Source organism: Ursus arctos, unplaced genomic scaffold, assembly GCF_023065955.2.
Source record: "Ursus arctos isolate Adak ecotype North America unplaced genomic scaffold, UrsArc2.0 scaffold_26, whole genome shotgun sequence".
NCBI lineage: Eukaryota > Metazoa > Chordata > Mammalia > Carnivora > Ursidae > Ursus > Ursus arctos.
This window is the reverse complement of record NW_026622941.1, coordinates 24501062-24519742: the sequence shown is the minus strand read 5'-3', so window position 1 is coordinate 24519742 and position 18681 is coordinate 24501062. Positions and strand designations below refer to the sequence as shown.

The 18681-nt window shown below is 38.0% G+C and overlaps 1 protein-coding gene across 2 annotated transcripts in view; it reads left to right on the top strand.

Annotated features, from left to right (window-relative positions):
• ITPR2 (inositol 1,4,5-trisphosphate receptor type 2) overlaps positions 1-18681 on the top strand; it is a 472588-nt gene that overhangs the window by 210832 nt on the left and 243075 nt on the right. For both annotated transcript variants that reach the window (XM_026502230.4, XM_044385596.3), the window contains 4 exons: positions 1927-2049; positions 2686-2886; positions 4834-5085; positions 7968-8093. In XM_026502230.4, the coding sequence (XP_026358015.2) occupies positions 1927-2049; positions 2686-2886; positions 4834-5085; positions 7968-8093 (702 nt within the window). The remainder of the gene's footprint in view (positions 1-1926; positions 2050-2685; positions 2887-4833; positions 5086-7967; positions 8094-18681) is intronic.

The window sequence follows — 18681 nt, the reverse complement described above, 5'->3', positions numbered from 1 at the left end:
TCTCCCCACTTGGACTTACACTCCTTGGATGGGATTGCTCCCCCATTCAGCTTACTGTTTAACATGTAAACTTATCAATTCTACCCTTCCTTAGGTGGCATAATTCATTCTATGGCACAGAATGCAATAAAAGAATTATTGAAAGGCAACAAAAGGTATTAAATCCTCAGTATTTATTATCCACATTATTTCACCCTTGATATTGTAACATGGGCATCGGACACGTGATCAAGTTCCTTCTTCTAGTAATATAACTTAGCATTCAGTATTTTAATATCACATTATGTTTGTAGATTTGCTCAGTTTTAATAACTGGATGGTGCAGAAATAAAAAGAATAAGAGGAGGGTTTCAAAGAAATGTCAAATACAGTAGAACCGGCCATGCTGTTCTTCTGTGTTGGCCAGCTTCTTGGTGGTAATTGGGTATTCCTGTGGCTGAAGTCTCATAGATGTCTTTCAACTACCCCTGCATTACACAAGAAAAAGAAAGTGTTAGTAGGTTTTGAATTAAAATTCCCTATTTTTAAGGCAGGAATGAAGTTTTTGGTCTCATTTACTCATCTACTTAAATCATCCCTATTTTAAATATGAGGAAATGGGTCTATTAATGATCTTGGGCTGATTTTTTTTTCAGTTATAGGTGGCACAAACTAGAGACTCTTAGAAAAAACAGAAAACATTTAATTATTTATTAAAACTACTGTTCAAAACATGAGTCTATTTTGTATCTCTGACACTTGACCACATGACAAATTGGATAATCAACTACCAAGGAAAAATTTAGATTGTTTCAGTGATATTGTTGAAATAGCACTATTAAGAAGAGAACTTTTACATTCTTTGTGAATTTTGAGACTTAGAATTTCTTATTGAGATTCCTATAAGTGAATGATAATGTTATGGGATTTTGGAAAATGACAGTGAATAAGGAAAGCAACTTATGAGTGCATGTGTTCAGAAAGAGGGGGACCAAAAAAGATTGGGGAATAGAGAAGATCAGAAAGCAAAGAGGAAAAGGAAAACAAAGAGGTGAAAATAGACAATATAAATAGCAAAAGGATGGGTATTAAGGAGGGCATGTGTGGTGATGAGCACTGGGCATTATACACAACAATGAATCGTTGAACACTACATCAAGAACTAATGATGTACTATATGTTGGCTAATTGAACATAATCAAAAAATAAATAGATAGCAAAAGGCGAGAGTAGGGGGGAGGGTAGAGTCGAGATGAGGTCAGAAATATATATAGAGAGAGAGAGAAGTGGCAGGGAATAGAGGAAAAGTGAATGGAGAGAAGAAAGGGACTAGGGACAAGGAAGAGGATGAGGATGACAGATGCTGGGAAAAGCAGCAGGAGGGGAAGAGTTTGAGGAGGAGGAGAATCTAGAAGGTGGGGAAAGAGGAGAAAACAAGAAACGGGAAGATTCAGATACATGGACATATTGGGAAAAAGAGCAAGTCCCAGAGAAGAGAGGGATGGGAAGGATGGGGGTGAAGCAGAGAAGGGAGGGAACAGAGAGAGAGGAAGGCAGGGCAGATGAGCTCTGGGCATGGAGGCTGCGGGCACAGAGGCAGGGGAGGAAGATGTGGACAGATGGGAGAATGCAGTAGATAGGCAGAGAGGTTGGGGAGAAAGAGAGATGGAAACAAAGAGGGGTGGAGAGAGTAGAGCAGAACAGGTAATAGAAGGAGAAATAAAGAGAAGGTGAGAAACAGCTAGAAGATGGTGGGTATGGTGGTGGTAACAATGGGATAATAGGGTTGAGGGGGAGGTGTAGAAACAGAAAGGGCACAGAGGAGGGAGAGCATAACACAGTAGCAGAGAGGAAAAGAGTACATGTGGGAAAGAAAATACTTTTTCATAATATTTGGTATCATGGTATATTCGTTTCTCTGTGTCATCGCTACTCTTTCACTTACAGAATGATGAAAAAATGAACGAAGTGATGAATCTGGCCCACACATTCCTGCAGAATTTCTGTCGGGGAAATCCACAGAACCAAGTTCTCCTTCATAAACATCTGAATTTGTTTTTAACTCCCGGTGTAAGTATTTTAGTGACTTCTAATATTGGTAGTGAACTGTCCTTCTGATTTGTTTTAGCAGCATTGATGAATGCAATTTTATTAGTCTATACCACCTTATTTTTTTCCTTGTAGGGGTTCTCTCCCCTAAAAGTGAATATGGTCTTTTTTTCCATTAAGGAAACATTCACAGAAACTTGAAGTATTACATGAATTTTCCCTGCAAGTGACAACTTCCTTTATGTGTATATAGTTTAATGTTAGGAAAAAATATAGTAGAACCAAGAACAACTGCAATGCCATGAGTGAGATGACTATGGAAAACTCAAAGGTAGCCGTGACTCTGTGAAACATATGTCAGTGGATACTAGGGCAGAGCTAACTTTGAGGAGTAGATAATTAATCTCAACAATCCCATTGCCAACATGTTGACCTTTATGATAATCAACTCCTTTTTCCAACTAAATTCCTCTGTGAGCTCAGTTTGCTTTTAATGGTCAATGATCTCATTGCATTTCGTAGAAGCCTTGCCCAGGAAACTCACTATGGCTTTGCATAAAATATAAAACTGATCACAAGCAGGGAAATTCGTCTGAGTACTGTAAAACAGAAAATCGATCTTGTCAGAATTACGAGGGCACATTCCTGTCTGGTTAGCTCCTGGAAGCAGAGACCATGCGGCACATCTTCATGAACAACTACCATCTCTGCAATGAGATCAGCGAGAGGGTCGTGCAGCACTTTGTGCACTGCATCGAGACGCACGGCCGCCACGTGGAGTACCTGAGGTTTTTGCAAACGATTGTAAAAGCAGATGGGAAATATGTGAAGAAATGCCAGGATATGGTAATGACAGAGGTATGTTCTCAGTCTGCATTTTAACAGCCTCACACAAATATTTTGTGCTCCAGTACGTGTTCTCTGTTAACGCTAGTGTAAAAAGCCCCCACAACAGAGGTGTGGAGGATCATGTCGTCCTGATGACTTAAGCAACAAGTGTATTTTCTTTAAATCTAGTGAAGTAAGGTGCCATTGAGTTTATTTTTCCTTTTGATCCTTAATGAATTTGTGTATTTTAAATAGTACAATTTTGTGACATGTTATGAGAATAAAAGTGACACATTTTATATTTTTAAATTTTCAATCTGTAACAAAGATGGTTGGAACTCTGTTTTCCCATTGCCTTTTTTGCTCTATTCCTGAAAGAAAGAATCAGTATTCCTTGGTACTATTTGCAGAAGGGTTTGAAGGGAATTAAGTTAATTAATAGAAACTATCCATCAGTCATTTACGATATGTGGAAACTTAAGTTGAAAATTTAAGAAACACAGATGGTTGAAGTACCTCATTTATTTTGCTCTCTTCATTGTGGTGTTTGACATTGAGCGAGATTTATGCAATGAGTAAGTTACTCACCAGGAACCAAGTGGTGCTTTGGAGAAATTGAGCCCATTTAGGTAAATCATTGCTCTGTGACCTAATGGTTCTCTAAAGGCCTCTATGGATTAAGGCACCTTTCAACCGTGGCTACCAAACACACTTATGTAATAGATTAGATTGATATGAGGGGATTTTCATAATTACATACTTTCAATTTGGGAATGAGGGGAGGGGAACTTCTATATTGATATAATTGAGTCCCTCCTGCCCTTAAGATTTTAAGAAATCTTAAAATTAATTCAGCTTAAAGCCTTGAATTTTTAATGTAAATTATTAAGCATTTTAAAGAACATTTTAAACTTATAAAAATTTACCTTTTTCTTATCTACATTTAAATTCATAATTGTTCTTCATTGCCTAGAAATGTGGGAACTAATTTGATTTTGCATCATGACCATCAAGGAAACAATTAAAATGGGAAAGCAGCAAATAAAAATTAGCAAAGTTTTAGGATACCTATTAGGGGAAGTGTTTTTATGTGGAAAGAAGTGTTTGTAATATTATATTGTGTTGACATATAATGCATATTTTGATACATATACATTTTCTTTCAATGAAACGTTCAAAGCAAGCCAGTTGTCTTATTGATTTAAATCTGTTATCAATTTAATTAAAATGGAGAAAAAATATATCCCCAAAATATCTCCCATTGGGGTTAGAAAATTGGTACTGATAATAGACAATAAGATATTATGGAGTTTGAGCAATAAAATTACCACCTGCTGGAATTCTCTACTAAAATTGTATAAACAAAGCAGGAAGGAAAATGTATATCCTAAAAGCCCCTGCTTATTCATTTCTTTGTTTCTCTCTCTTTTTAAGTCTTTTTTTCCTCCATTTCTCTCATCTCCACTTTCACCTCCATTCCCTTCTGGTGCCCATGACACATGGAATTTCCAGATTCTTATAGAGTTGCACTTGGCTCAAAGTACATGCTTTTTTATTCTGCTACTATGGAAGGGGGTTGGGATGTTTTGTTCTGCTTTAGTAAAATTAGACTTGGGAGATTTCGTATGTCTTGGCAATGGCATCTTCCATTTAAAGTAGAGGAAAGCAGCTTGTATTTTGCAGGTTTAATTTAAGGGAATAACTCACTGGGGAATGATTATCATCTATGCCATTTAATTCCTGCCCCCATCTACCTCTCCCCTGTCTCCCTGGCTGCTTTTGAAGGTATTCATAAATAATCACTTGGCACCTGACGAGAATCTTTTTACTGCCCTGCTTTGGTATAGTTCTGTTTTTGCAATATTATCTGTGTTTTTACAAAGAGATGCATGTGTTTCCAGATAGACCAAACCTTTGGCAATAGCTGCAAGGATGAACATTTGGACTGCTATGTAGACTCTCTTATTATCATTTCAGTTGATAAATGGGGGTGAAGATGTGCTGATATTTTACAATGATAGAGCATCATTTCCCATCCTTCTCCATATGATGTGTTCAGAGAGAGACCGAGGGGATGAGAGTGGTCCCTTAGTCTACCACATCACCCTGGTGGAATTGCTGGCAGCATGCACAGAGGGGAAAAATGTCTACACTGAAATCAAGTGCAATTCCCTTCTGCCCTTGGACGACATAGTGAGGGTGGTGACCCATGACGACTGCATCCCTGAGGTAAGCCTGGCAAAGGCTGAGCAGCCGTGGAATTATTATTAATGTAAAGTGCATAAGGGCTGGAAATCCCCATCCCATTTATAACGAGATAACGCATTTAGTCAAGAAATTGTACTTAGCTATATAATTAGGAACATTTAAAAGAGCATAAGAAGTTTCCTTTTTGTAGTTCTACAAGAAGTTTGAAAGAAGATAAACTTTTTCAAAGTAGAGCCACTGTTGGTTTACTGGAAGCTACTATAGGAGTCTCTTAAATTCTAAGTGTGGCGATGTGATAAAACCGAGATTTTTACTTGTTACCTCTGGTATGTGCTTGCACATGCAATGGATGCTTCATAAATAATTCACGATCACTGATAGGCGAGGCTAGGATGGTGCAGCAGTATCATCTGTTAGACTCTGTAGGTTTGCCTTGCTTTACGGAATAAATGCATTCTTGGAAATGCAGACCTGCATTTTGCGTTATTCACACATCATTTTTTTTTTACCCTCTGTCCTTGTTTGGCCCTGATAATAGGGGAAAAACTCATTAAAAACTGGTTGTCTGCCAACAGGATTAATGAGGCTTCCAGGAATGTACATTGCAATAATTTCTTTCTTTTCTACTGTTGTGGTGTATTGTTGTAAAGTTCATCAATGTGTGGTGCATCAAATAGGATATAAATCCAAACATTTTAAATCATAGTAACTTAAAAAGGTGTCAGGTTAAGTTAACTTCCCTAATTTCCCAGTAGTCCTATGTAGTGATGGACTTACTAGTATCTTTTTGTGAAATTTTGTGGAATTATTGACACTTCATAGCAAGGGTACTTCCTGCTTTGATTGGCTTGAAATGAGATGGCCAAGAAAGACAGCATAGTGAAGTGATGAAATTCCCGGGTTTGGTCTCTGTTTGAGGTCCTGATTCTGACAGTGCTTCTTTCCACATGCTGTTCTTCCTGACCACAGCACTCTGACCCCTTGTGTTCACCTACTTCACTCCTCTTCATCCTTCATGTGTTGATTCAAGCACTACTTCTTTAAGGAACACTTCCCTGGCCTCCCATAGTAGAGTTATAAGAGTCTACAATTTGAAATTTGGCATTTGAATTTTGTTAATAAAGATTATTAACATGATAAGAGTAGCAGCTAGGTTGTTTCTATTTACCATTCTATTACCTGAGCCCAAGACTATACTTAATAAATATGTTTTGAATGAATGAACGAATGAATTAAAGAATGGGTCAGAATCCTGGATCCATTACTTCTAGCTGTGTGACTGATTCCAGCAGGTTCCTTAACTTTTCTGATCTTCAATTTCCACAATTCTAAAGTGAAACAATGGTGGTATGTATCTGAGAGGATTGCTGGAAGATGGAACTGAGTAAGGTATTATGTACAAAATGCTGCAGGTGTTTGGTATGTAGCAAACAATAACTATAAGCTGCTGTCAAGATGATTATGATGATGCACTGAATGGCTCTGATGTCTCCCTGCCCTATGATCAGTTCTTGATACAGGCACCCTGTCTACTTTTTGGCCTTAGTCAAGTAGAGAGAAGCACTAGGGCATGAAAGCTGTCCCTGTATTCCTTATGGTTCTAACTTGGATTCTATGAATCCTTGAAATTATTTACATGATTTTGTCTGTCTATGCATTTGGGGTGATTTATAGCACTCATCACATTATTTATTTATTTACTCATTTTATTTATTTATTCATTTAGAGAGAGAGAGAGTGCAGGTGTGAGCTGGTGGGGGGTGGGTGCAGAGGGAAAGGGAGAGAGAGAATCTCAAGCAGACTCCACGCCAAGCACAGAGCCCGACGTGGGGTTCCATCTCACGACCCTGAAATCATGACCTGAGTTGAAATCAAGAGTCAGATGCTTAACCTGCAGAGCCACCCAGACGCCCCTCATCACATTTTCATTAAAAAAGAAAGAAAAGAAAAGAAAAGAAAAGAAAGAAAGAAAGAAAGAAAGAAAGAAAGAAAGAAAAGAGAAGAAACACTATTGCCCTCCACACTTTAGAAATACTCTGTGTTGGTGAGACTCATCTCAGTCCTTTATGAAGAATTTTGCTAATTATGAGAAGGAATGTTACTACATCTTAAAATAATATAATTTTTTTTTTTTTGTAAACCATGAGCCTGTTTCTTCTCAGAATAGTAACTTAAATATTTCTGAATGGCAATAAAGTATTATTTAATCAACAGATTTAAACGTTATATTAGAACTCTCTTGGTTACAAACTACAGAAACCTAACTTAAACTGCTTAAATTTAAAAAAAAAGGGGATTTTATTGGCCCCAGTATTTGGGAATTTGAAGGATAGTTGTTCTGATGCATCAAGAGGTTCAAACAATGTCAGAATTCTTTCCATCCCTTTTCCTTTGTGGTTTTGCCTCATTCTCTTCTGAGCGTACCTGCATGTGCCTGCAGAAGATGGCTTCTTGGAGTTCAGGTTTACCTTGTTCCACTGTAGTCATGAGCGAGTGAGTGAGAGAATGACAGAGAGAGTGTGAGAGAGAGAATGACAGAGACAGGAGAGAGAATGACAGAATGTCAGAGACAGAGATGGAGGGAGAAGGGGAGGGAGGTGGAGAGGAAGGAAGATAGGGAAAGGGAGCACATTTGACTCTCAGTGTCTCAACTAGGATGGACTTGGTTTCAGCTGGGTGTACTTGCACATTCCAGTCACTGGGTGCAGGGGAATGGGCTACTAGGTCAGGGCCTGGAGGGTTTTTATAAGAGAAGGGAAATGGGAATGCTTTCTAGGTAGACATAAAACGTGCTGTAATCCATGATAGTAACTAACCCAGATTTTATTTAACTTTTCATATTTGATATTTTTAAATGAACAATGAAGAAAACTCACTATCTTTTGTATTTGAAACTTGTGCAGGTTAAAATTGCTTATGTGAACTTTGTTAATCACTGTTATGTGGACACTGAAGTGGAAATGAAAGAAATCTACACAAGTAACCACATCTGGAAATTATTTGAGAACTTCTTGGTGGACATGGCCAGGGTGAGTTACGCTTTCACCGTTAAACACTACTTCATGCTTAGTTAGGTTGTTGATACATATTTTGACTAAACAGGATCAAGGGTCTGGATGAAAATTTGGAATTAAACCCTCCAACTTTGGATGTAATCCATTACATTCAAAAAGTTGTGCACGCATTTCACAAGATTGTGAGATTTAATGAGTTCATAAACACAAAATACCCAATATAGTGTGTATAGAAACAAAGTGTCCATTTCTACTTTTACCACTGGCTGTATTGGTTTGTTATTAAGTGGAATTTTAGTGGCTTCTTTACATGGGTTGGGGAAGACATTGACAGAGGTCAGTTTGTATTCAGCCTCTTATCATGATCCAATTACAAACCATAGATGGAGGAGATCTCAGGAGGCCTTGACCACTGCTTTCAGACAGATAGGTACTTGACCAGACTACCCAGGGCTTAGCATTGCTCAGTGTTGCCTAGCCAGAGTTTTCTTTGGGAGAGTGCTCCAGTAATCGAATCACCTGGTTTGATTCGTCACTCACAATAGGTCCTGCTTTTTACTGAGTCCATTTCCTCCTGTTTTGCCTTTTGCGGGAGATTGGAGAGGAAATGTGGAGCCGGTTGGCATTTTCTAGATATTGTCCAGAATATTGAGTAAGTGAATAAATGAATGAATGAAGAAAGGAAGAAAGGAATCTTCTTTATAGATAGCACTTAATTTTAGTTAGTATATCTTAGCCGCCCGCCTTTTGGCGTGTTGAATTGTCATAACACAGAGGGTCTATTATTTTAGTTTTTTTGATCTTTAGTTTTCCCATTGAAGTGATGGGATAGAATGTTCAAATAAGAGTTTCACTAATAGAAGATGGTGTATAGATAATCCTTAGACTAGTGATGACTTATGGTGGGCTCTCAGTTTTTTGGACTCTCGACATTCCTGAGTGCTGGTAGCTTTACACAGGCCTTATTTAGATGTATTTGGAGGAGAGGGAGGTTAGTGAGGTCCATATTTCCACTGTTTTATAAGAATGGATGCTGATGGTTATCCACCTGCTAACTGCCTCCTTACAACCCTTACTAGAAGGAAGGAAGACAAGGGGAATATAATAAAACATTGACTCGGACTCAGACATCAGGGCTTTGCAGGTGAAATGTGCTTATTTTACCTTTGATGTGGTGTAATATGAGCCAACTCCACTATGTTCAAGCATGCGTGGAGTAAGGCAGTTCCTAGTTTACTTCATTTCTATAGAATAAAAAGCCACTCATTATCTTTTGCAGCAAGACCAGCACCTGTGGAGAAATCATCTTGTTTTACACATGATTTTCATACCACTCATATTGACCCCCATGTCCTTGTGAACCCTTGTATCTGATGGGCTACAAGGATCTCTAGAGACCTTGAAGTAAAGGATGGGTTATATGCCGATGACTGAGCTTTAAAATTGTGCGTGTAGGAAGATATTGAAGAGATTATAGACTGATTTGCAGAGTTGCACAGCGCTATGGACTAAAGATAAGCTTGAAAAGACTAAGGTCACATTCTAGGCAGCATGAGCTGCAAAGCTAAAAGGAGTTTTATTTTTTTAAACCAAAGAAAGCTGATGGTAACTGCCATTGGTTATGCCACCTTGGGAAACACCCTTGCTGTTGATGTATTTATAAAACTAAAATGTATGTATTATTTTTTGTTAAAAAAAAAAAGCATGCATGCCAGAAAGGGTTTTTATTTTAACTATTTTAATTAAGTAGACATTTAATGTTATCTATTATATAAAGGCTTGAAGGGAATTTTGAGATCTTTTAATCTGTTCACTCATTATGTCTAACCACAACAGCTTCGCTAAACTGTAAAAAGCATTTTTTTCTTTTCTTCTGGTTTCCCTCTTATTTATATTTTAAAACAGCAGCTCTCTTATCCCCTCACCAAGAATGACAAAGACTTACCCTTCCTATTTCAGGGAGGGACACCTGGCTTTTCCGTACTGGGCTGTCTTTCTGCCCTTGAAGAGAGATTACGGAGCCACCGCACACTCAAATTCAAATACAACAAATTGTTTAAATAAGTAGAATGTGGCTTCCTAGGCAAATTTTCAGTTGAGTAGATCAATAGTTCTCAAACTTCAGTAAGCATCAGAATTATCTGGAGGGTTTGTTAAAGCACAGAGTGCTGAGCCCCACCCCAGAGTTTCTGATTCAGCAGATGTGAGTCTTTGCATTTTTAACACGTTCCCAGGTGATGCTGAAGCTGCTGGTCCAGGGACCACACTTTGGGAACCACTGCAGTAGAATGTAGTAGTTTAAGAGTAGGTACTTCAGAGGCATTAGCCAGACCAGAGTTCAAGTCCAGATTCTGCCTCTTCCTAGCTCAGTTACCTTGAGCAATGTACTTACCCCTCTGACTCAGTTTCCTTACTTGTAAAATGGATACGATAACACATTCCTCATAGGGTTACTAGGAGGCTTCAATGAGATAATGCATATAAAGCACATGTGTGGCACTTAACTCAGAGAGCTGGTAATATCATCTGTTTCGTCCCCATCATGGTAACATCACTGGTATTATTACATGGTTATATGTAGCCTTTAAAGCAATTTCAATAAGCTTCCTCAGTACCTCTATCAAATCATAATGTTGAGGATAACCAAAAGGAGGACCAGCCAGTACAGGCAAGAGCCAGAAACCATGTCTGTGAAATTGGACATGCGCAGTAATGACTTGACATAGAGATGGGCTAAATACAGATGTTCCCATGAAGTGATGAAGTCCTGGGGCAGCTGATTTACATCAGTGAGAAATGGTGAAGGTAATCTGGAGGCAAGATATATGGCAAAGTGGACCTAAAGAATCGTAGGATCTTAAGGTTGGAAGAGACTGGCAGTCCTATATAGCTCACACTCTTCAGCACTGGCCTGTATATTTCCAGTAAGAGTGATCTCACTCTTTTTTGAGACAACTGGTTTCATTATTACATAACTTGAATTGTGAAAAGCTCTTAATATTGAGCCAAATTGTTTTGTATTATAATTTTTGCCTCTCTCTTCCTTCTGTAGCAACATAGAATGATTCAGTTCAGCGAAGATGTAGGTATTTACCATAAGTAACATATTCTCCTTGCTGGTGATCTACTTTCAAGTAATAAAGGCATACAATTTAAAAAACTTAAGATCATCTAGGTTGACCTCATAATTTTGCTCCTGGGTTTCAGAGAGATTACTTTGCCAGCATAGGGAGACTTGCCTAGCCAGAAGCAGAGCTGGGAAATCTAACCCGGTGCTTTTTCTGTAACAGCTTCTCAGATTTGTTCTGGGATCCTTCCTGTTTTCAGTACGCTTTTGGGTTCTCTCTAATATGTCAGTGTTTTAGAAGTATGGCATTTGAGGGGCGCCTGGGTGGCACAGCGGTTAAGCGTCTGCCTTCGGCTCAGGGCGTGATCTCAGTGTTCTGGGATTGGGCCCCACATCAGGCTCTTCCACTATGAGCCTGCTTCTTCCTCTCCCACTCCCCCTGCTTGTGTTCCCTCTCTCGCTGGCTGTCTCTGTCTCTGTCGAATAAATAAATAAAATCTTAAAAAAAAAAAAAAAAGTATGGCATTTGGGATAGAACCCAGTGTTTCAGGTGGGGTCCGGCCAGCACAAGGCAGATGATTATTTTAGTAGAAGTTTGGAGAACAATCTTACTTAAAAGGCAAAAGAAATATTAATATGTAGTGGCATTAATACCATCTTCCATCTTTCTCTTCATGTTGCTCTGGAGTCATTTCTACCAGGTTCTTCTTGTTTGTTCTTGGGTAAAGCTCTCTAAAGAGTCTTAATTAGTATCTTTCATATTCCTGTTAGTACCCCCTCGTCTTTTATCTTGCTAAGACCCATAGAAGAAACTCTTTCTGAGAGACTGTTTTTAATAAATTGGTGCTAGGTTTCACACACTTAATTCCATTCTGATTTCCTGCCAGTATCCGTGTTCTGTAAATGCACCCGATTTAGGCAGGCAGCAGAGGCATTAGACTCATGAAAAGTTGTTCCACTGTCTTTCAGAGCATTTAACAGCAACTCACTTATGGTCTGTGTTCCATTGTGGCTAAAATTGGTGTTTGTGGGGCAGAAATGCTTTCCTTTGCTTTTGCAACTGATTGTTATTTCAAATTTGAATCATTATTAGAAAGCACCTGAACAGGGGGTAGACTGTGGTCAATGTTAGCTTCAGACTCTATTTTTCCTTTTGAAGAAGTTTCCAAGTTTGCTATCAATTTCAAGGTTCTCTGATGACCAGTCGTACCCTACGTGATGTATTGGCAGAATGAAAGTAGACCAAGAAATAATGCGGAGGTATACTAACGTAGTGCCATGTCATTGCCGTGTCAGTCACTGCTTAGCAGGACAACTCAGAGTATTTTATTTTCAAATAGATCACTTGTTTGAGCCACTCTCTCCCTTTACATAGCTTAGGTCAGAAATAGGAGTAAAGGTAAAATTTATATGTACTTTGAACCACACTTTCCAAGTTCTTTAATTTGATGGAATTGAAATTTTCTTTGGTTGATCATTTGATTCTAGAGTTTTCTTGACTTTCTTAAGTTGAATGATCCATTGAAACATCTTATTTTAAAGGGTTCTTTTTATATTAGTTAGCATTGCAGGTAAGCAAAGAGTATAAAGTACTCTATAAACATTAGCTTTTGTTTGGCCCCTCTCCCTCAGTTGTAATTCTGTTTTTCTCCTCAACTTTCGGGCCAAGTTATAAGGTGGTGTCCACATGTAATGAATACTTGTTTGGCTAGTCTTGATTGATGGTTGATCCCTATGCTGCATCCTACTTTCTGCTCTTTAAATCATTAATAGCATTTGTCATAGTTGAACAATTCCTTCCTGAAACACTTCTTCACTTGGCCCCCAGGATATTTCCATTCTGCTTGCCTCCCTCCTCATTGTCTACTTTCTTAAGTTCCTTTTTTTTTTTTTTTTTAAGATTTTATTTATTTATTTGACAGAGAGAGAGACAGCCAGCGAGAGAAGGAACGCAAGCAGGGGGAGTGGGAGAGGAAAAAGCAGGCTCCCAGAGGAGCAGGGAGCCTGATGTGGGGCTCAATCCCAGGACTCCAGGATCATACCCCAAACCGAAGGCAGACGCTTTAACGACTGAGCCACCCAGGCACCCGCTTTCTTAAGTTCCTTTACTCTTTCCTCCAAATCTTTCTAGATTCTCAATATTGGACTGTGCCAGACTTAAACCTTAGACTTACTCCCCTCTGTCTACAGTTGCTTGCTTGCTGATCTCAATACTCTTCTGTCTTTAATACCAGACTTATTGAAGCTTGGATCCTTCTCCTGATGTCCATTCTCACATATCTAACTGCCTGTAGGGTATCTCTACTTGGCTATCTAACTTCAAGCTTCCCATTTACTCCTATATCCCACTAAAAATGAATTCCTTCTCAAGTCTTTGGCATCTCAGTAAATGACAATTCCATTGTTCAATCCGGGCATTGAAGCAAAAAGTCTTGGTGTTGTCTGTAGACTTCGTTTCCTTACACTCTAAATCCATTCCTTAAGCAAATTCTACAGACTTTAACCTTAAAATATTAAAAATCTGACTACTTCTGAACACTTCCATTACTACCACCTGTTCCAAGTTACCATTAACTCTCATCTGAATCATTGCAGTAGCCTCATAGCCTGTTTCCCTGCTTTCACACTTGCTGCCCTTCTTCATCTATTCTCTATTCTTCATCTGTACAGCAGCCATCATGATTCAAAAGAAGAGGAAGAAGAAGAGTGATGGCTCAGTTCACTCCTCTGATTACTCCCAGAGTAAAACATCTGCATGATTCGGCCTCTCCTCTGGTCACCCTTCCCCTTCCCCATGTCCACTTAATTTCCCCTAGCTGGTCTCTGTTCCATCTAATGGCCATCTTGCTGCTCCTCAAATATGCCAAACTCACTCCCATCTCAGTACCTTTGCAGCTGCCTGGGGTGCACCGGTCCTCCAGGTATCCTCAAGACTTCTTTCATGGTCCTGCTCTGAAGTCTTCAAGGAGGCCTTCACTTACCACCCTGTGTGTAGCAGCTTCTTCCCTCTGCTCCCCCTTCACTTGCTTCATTTTTCTTCATAGAACTTATCCTCACGTGACATGTTTATATACATTTGTATTTGTTCCTACTGAAACAAACAGAGGGCAGGGATTTTGGCCATTTAGTTCACTGCTGCACAGTTGACCTAGAACAGTGTCTCACACATAGGAGATACTCAGTATGTATTTGTGGAATAAATAAATAAATATCCACTGAAGTGAAAAAACATTTTGGAAGTGAATTGGAAAACAAAATAAGTGTAGTCTTAGTACCGAATTAAGTGGGCATATCAATGGAATGAAATAAATAGGCATAAACAGATTTTTACATATGTAAGATATTAATATATAATCAAGAAATGATTACCCATTAGTAAGGGAGTGATTAGTTATTGTCAGGGATGAGCAAACTTTATCCACGAAAGCAAGGTAGTTAATATTTTAGCTTTTCAGGCTACTATCACAATGGTTATAGCAATTACTAGTGGGAAAGGAGCCATAGCCAATATGTAAGCGAGTGGATATAGTTAGATTTTCCCCATGCATGTAGTTTGCTTACCCCTGGATATTTAAAGTAATATCAAAAGCTCCATTAGGGTAGTGATACTATATATTTTATTTATTGATAGATCGCAGGTACATAGAACATTCTTGGCATGGAATAGACATTCAACAAAAATTGTTGATTTGAACTAAATCAAAATGACATTTGAGGACACTGGTTATTTAGGGTGAAATGAACTCAGCTCCTAAGCTAAATCATATAATAGCGTAAATTGCAATTAGATTAAGATTTTAGAGATAAATGTGGAACAATAAAAATGGATGGAAATGTAGGTGGCTATTTATCTGTCTTTGGATGAGAAGGTTCTTTTTAAGCATAAAAGCAGTGAACAAGAATGGCTAAGGAAAATAATAGACATTTCATTTTTTGAAAATTTCAAATTTAAGTACATAAAACATCACCCATAGAAATAAAAAAATCAAAATAGAAAAAGGTTACTGAACATTTTTAAAAAGGCTTAAATAATCTTTACATAAAGAACTTGGGACACCAGGGTGGCTCAGTCAGTTGAGCTTCCGACTCTTGGTTTTGGCTCAGGTCATGATCTCAGGGTTGTGAAATCAAGCCCCGTGTCTGACTCCATGCTGAGTGCGGAGCCTGCTTGGGTTTCTCTCTTCCTCTCCCTCTGCTCCCCACCCTCTAAAATACGTAAATAAATATTTAAAGGCCCAATGATTGAAAAAGAAAAAAAAAGTATTTATCTATTCACATATATATATATATCTATATATAGATGAGAAAAACACTAGCAATCTAATAACGAAATGGTCAAGACTCAGGCATTCATGACTTATAGAGGAGGAAATACAAGTAAACCCCTGAAAAAATAGTCAACTGTTAATAATTTTTCAAAAATACAAAGAAGAATAAGATCCAGTTTCTAACTATCAAAGTTGTAAAGGTGAAAAGATAAAAGTAAACAGATAATATTAAATGTTGGTTCACATACTTTGCTGATGAGAATGTAAATTCATGCTGTCTTTCTGAAAAGCATTTTGGTAATACATTAAAAGAAACCTTCATACCTTTCTAATGTGTCAAATAATTTACCTTCCAAGAATCTGTCCTCAGGAAATAATTAGAAATGATATCAAGGATTTATGGTCATAGAAGTTCAACATGCTGTTATAATAATATACAGTAAGAAATAGTTTCAAAATTTAATAATAGAGAAATGGTTCAATAAATTATGATGTATCTATAAGATTGATGTTATAGAGTCATTGAGATTACTTTTAATAATGTGGGAAGTGCTAATGGTTGAGTGATGAGTATAAAAAGAAGAAGACAAAACTGGTTATCTAGAATAATTTCAGTTATGTAAAATACACATGGCAGAGCACAAAGATTAGAAGAAAGGATTCTAAGAGGTTAACCGTGGTTTTATCTGGATTTTTGTATTATAGATAATTTTCATTTTCCCTTTTGTGCTTTTCTATATTTTTTCAGGGTTCCTATAATTAATGTATATGGATATTAAGAAAAATATTATCTTTTTAAAAAATTAGTTTAGAACTCTAAGAAAGCCAACTGAGGGTATGAACCGATGACTCACCTAAAAGAGGAGATGTTTAAAAGGCAAATGTTTGGAAGTTTCGGCCTCATGAATGAAGGGATGTGAATTAAACTAAATATGTGATATCCCCTCTGCTGTTCAGAGGAACATGTCTGTGCCTACAAGGAATGCAAACACGATCCTTAGGATTTGTATTCCTGGGTCTGTGTGATCAAAAGTATGTTATTGGCACTAGAGCTTCCCTGTCTGCAGGGTAGAAGCTTGTCACATTTACATTTAAATATTAATTAGGTAAAATTAAATCAGATGGAAAATCCAGTTCCTCAGTAGCACCAGCCACCTTTCACGTGCCCAGTAAGCACATGTGTTGGACACTGCAGATGTAGATTTCCATCACTGCAGAAAAGTCCCAGTGCTGCTCTAGCATCGAACTTTTTAAACCCCATCTGTCATCTTTGGAAGAGTAGCAGTCACTTTAGAGTGGAAGAGAGAAGGGACATCCTATATGCAAGGGGAGCAGTGTCAGACATAATGATGTCTAGAAATGTTGTTTCATATTTGTTTTTCAGCAAATGATTTTGTACCTACTGTGTGCTGAGGTCCTGCATGTGCGGTGGTGAGCAAGTCAGACTAGTTTCCCAGGTCCAGGGACTTAGATTCTACTGATGGAGACAGATTGTCACCTGCTCTTCCCCCAGGGCTGTTTCCTCACTTCCTTCAGTTTTTTTTTGTTAACATGTCGCCTTATCCAGAGAGGTTCCCCAAGCAAATTAGGTAAAATAGGAATCTTCAACCATACCCAGCCTCCTGCAGCACAAAAAGGAGCTATCTTCCTCCCTGTACAGCTTGTATTTCTTTATTTTTCTCTAGAGTATCTTATTTGCTCTATTTTCCACTTATTTTATGTATTTATTAGTCTATCGTGTGTCTTTCTTGATTAGAATTAAAGCTTTTATAGAGCAGGGACTTTATTTTGTTTGGTTCACTGTCCTAACTCCTAATCCAGTAGTGTGCTTCAATTTAAATAATAATAATTTAATAATTTAAACAAATAATTTAAAAATAATGATATATGGAGTTTGGTATTATTGTAATATTTTATAATATTTTACAGAGATTTTAAAATATTTTTAAAATAGTGATACATGGAATATACCAGAGAGATTTAGATAGTAATTAGTGATATAAGACAAACTGCAAGCAACCTAAGAGTGAGACAAGAAATGACTGTTTGGTAAATGTTTGGAGGACAGTTGGATATCAATATGGGAAAAAATTCATCAGAATCCATAAATCAGGTCACTATAGCAACAAACTCCCAGATAGCGTAAATAGTTAAATGGGAGTCAGGATGCAGAAAGGAATGGAGGAGGACTCCAATAAAAAAGTAGAAAAAAACGTGTAGAATATCCTTTGCTTTTGTGGAAGGGAGGTTTTTTTCTTCTTTATATTAAATAAATGGAAATGATCTAAATAAAAAAAAGTGCCTGAATGCTAAGAATTATTTGACACAATGAAATGTAATGAAATGAACATTCTAAATAAAAAATCAGAATGTGAAAAATGTATGAGAAATAACAATCAAAAAGAGCTTATTACGAAAAATATGTCAAAATGATACGTTGTGTATCAGTCATTGTCCAGGTCTTACTGAAAGTGGTTAGAGGATTTTAATCATCCGTATGTGACAAAATATAGGCATGAAGTGATTACGTGGAAAGCGCCAAGCCTCATTAGTAATGTCAGAAACACAAAATAACTTTTAGGTATCATTAAGCGGGTGAAAATAATGATAATTTACGGGTAGAACAGTCAGTTTCCGCAGGAACCAGATAGCATCCTCCAGGAGATGTGGGCAGTGTGAAAGGGACCAAGAAGGCACAGGGGAGCACCCAGGAATCAGGGACACGGCAAAGCTGTTTGCACCCAGGTGTGAAGGGGCGAAGGCAGCACTATTGTTACTGGGGACACCGCCGAAGGGCTCAGTGGGGGCTGCAGCTAGAGACACAGACACTGCCAAAGCCTCTGTGAGGAGAAGGAGATGGCGTTGGAGGCAGAGGCCCCGTAGGTACCTGAATTCTTTCTCTTCCACTCTCTTCTGCCAGTGCCTCACACCAGCTGATCCCAACCGGAGCCGAAAACAAGAGCTAGTTGGTAATAATGAGGGACCATCCTGGTACCTACTAATCGCTTGTTGATAACATTGTAAATTTATTTTAGAGGATCAGCCCAGCAACAGTATAAGACTGTCTACATATCCTCCTCTGGTGATTCCTCTTTTGGTAGGATATACGCCAAAAATCCAAAAGTAAATACAAGAATTTTATATAAATTAGGGAAATCACATGCAAGACTAGCAAGAAAGAAATAACTAGGAAAATAAGAAAATGATTTGTAGTTTTGGTTATGTATACCTCAGTTTATTCCAAAAATGGATTAAAGCACGGTGGTGC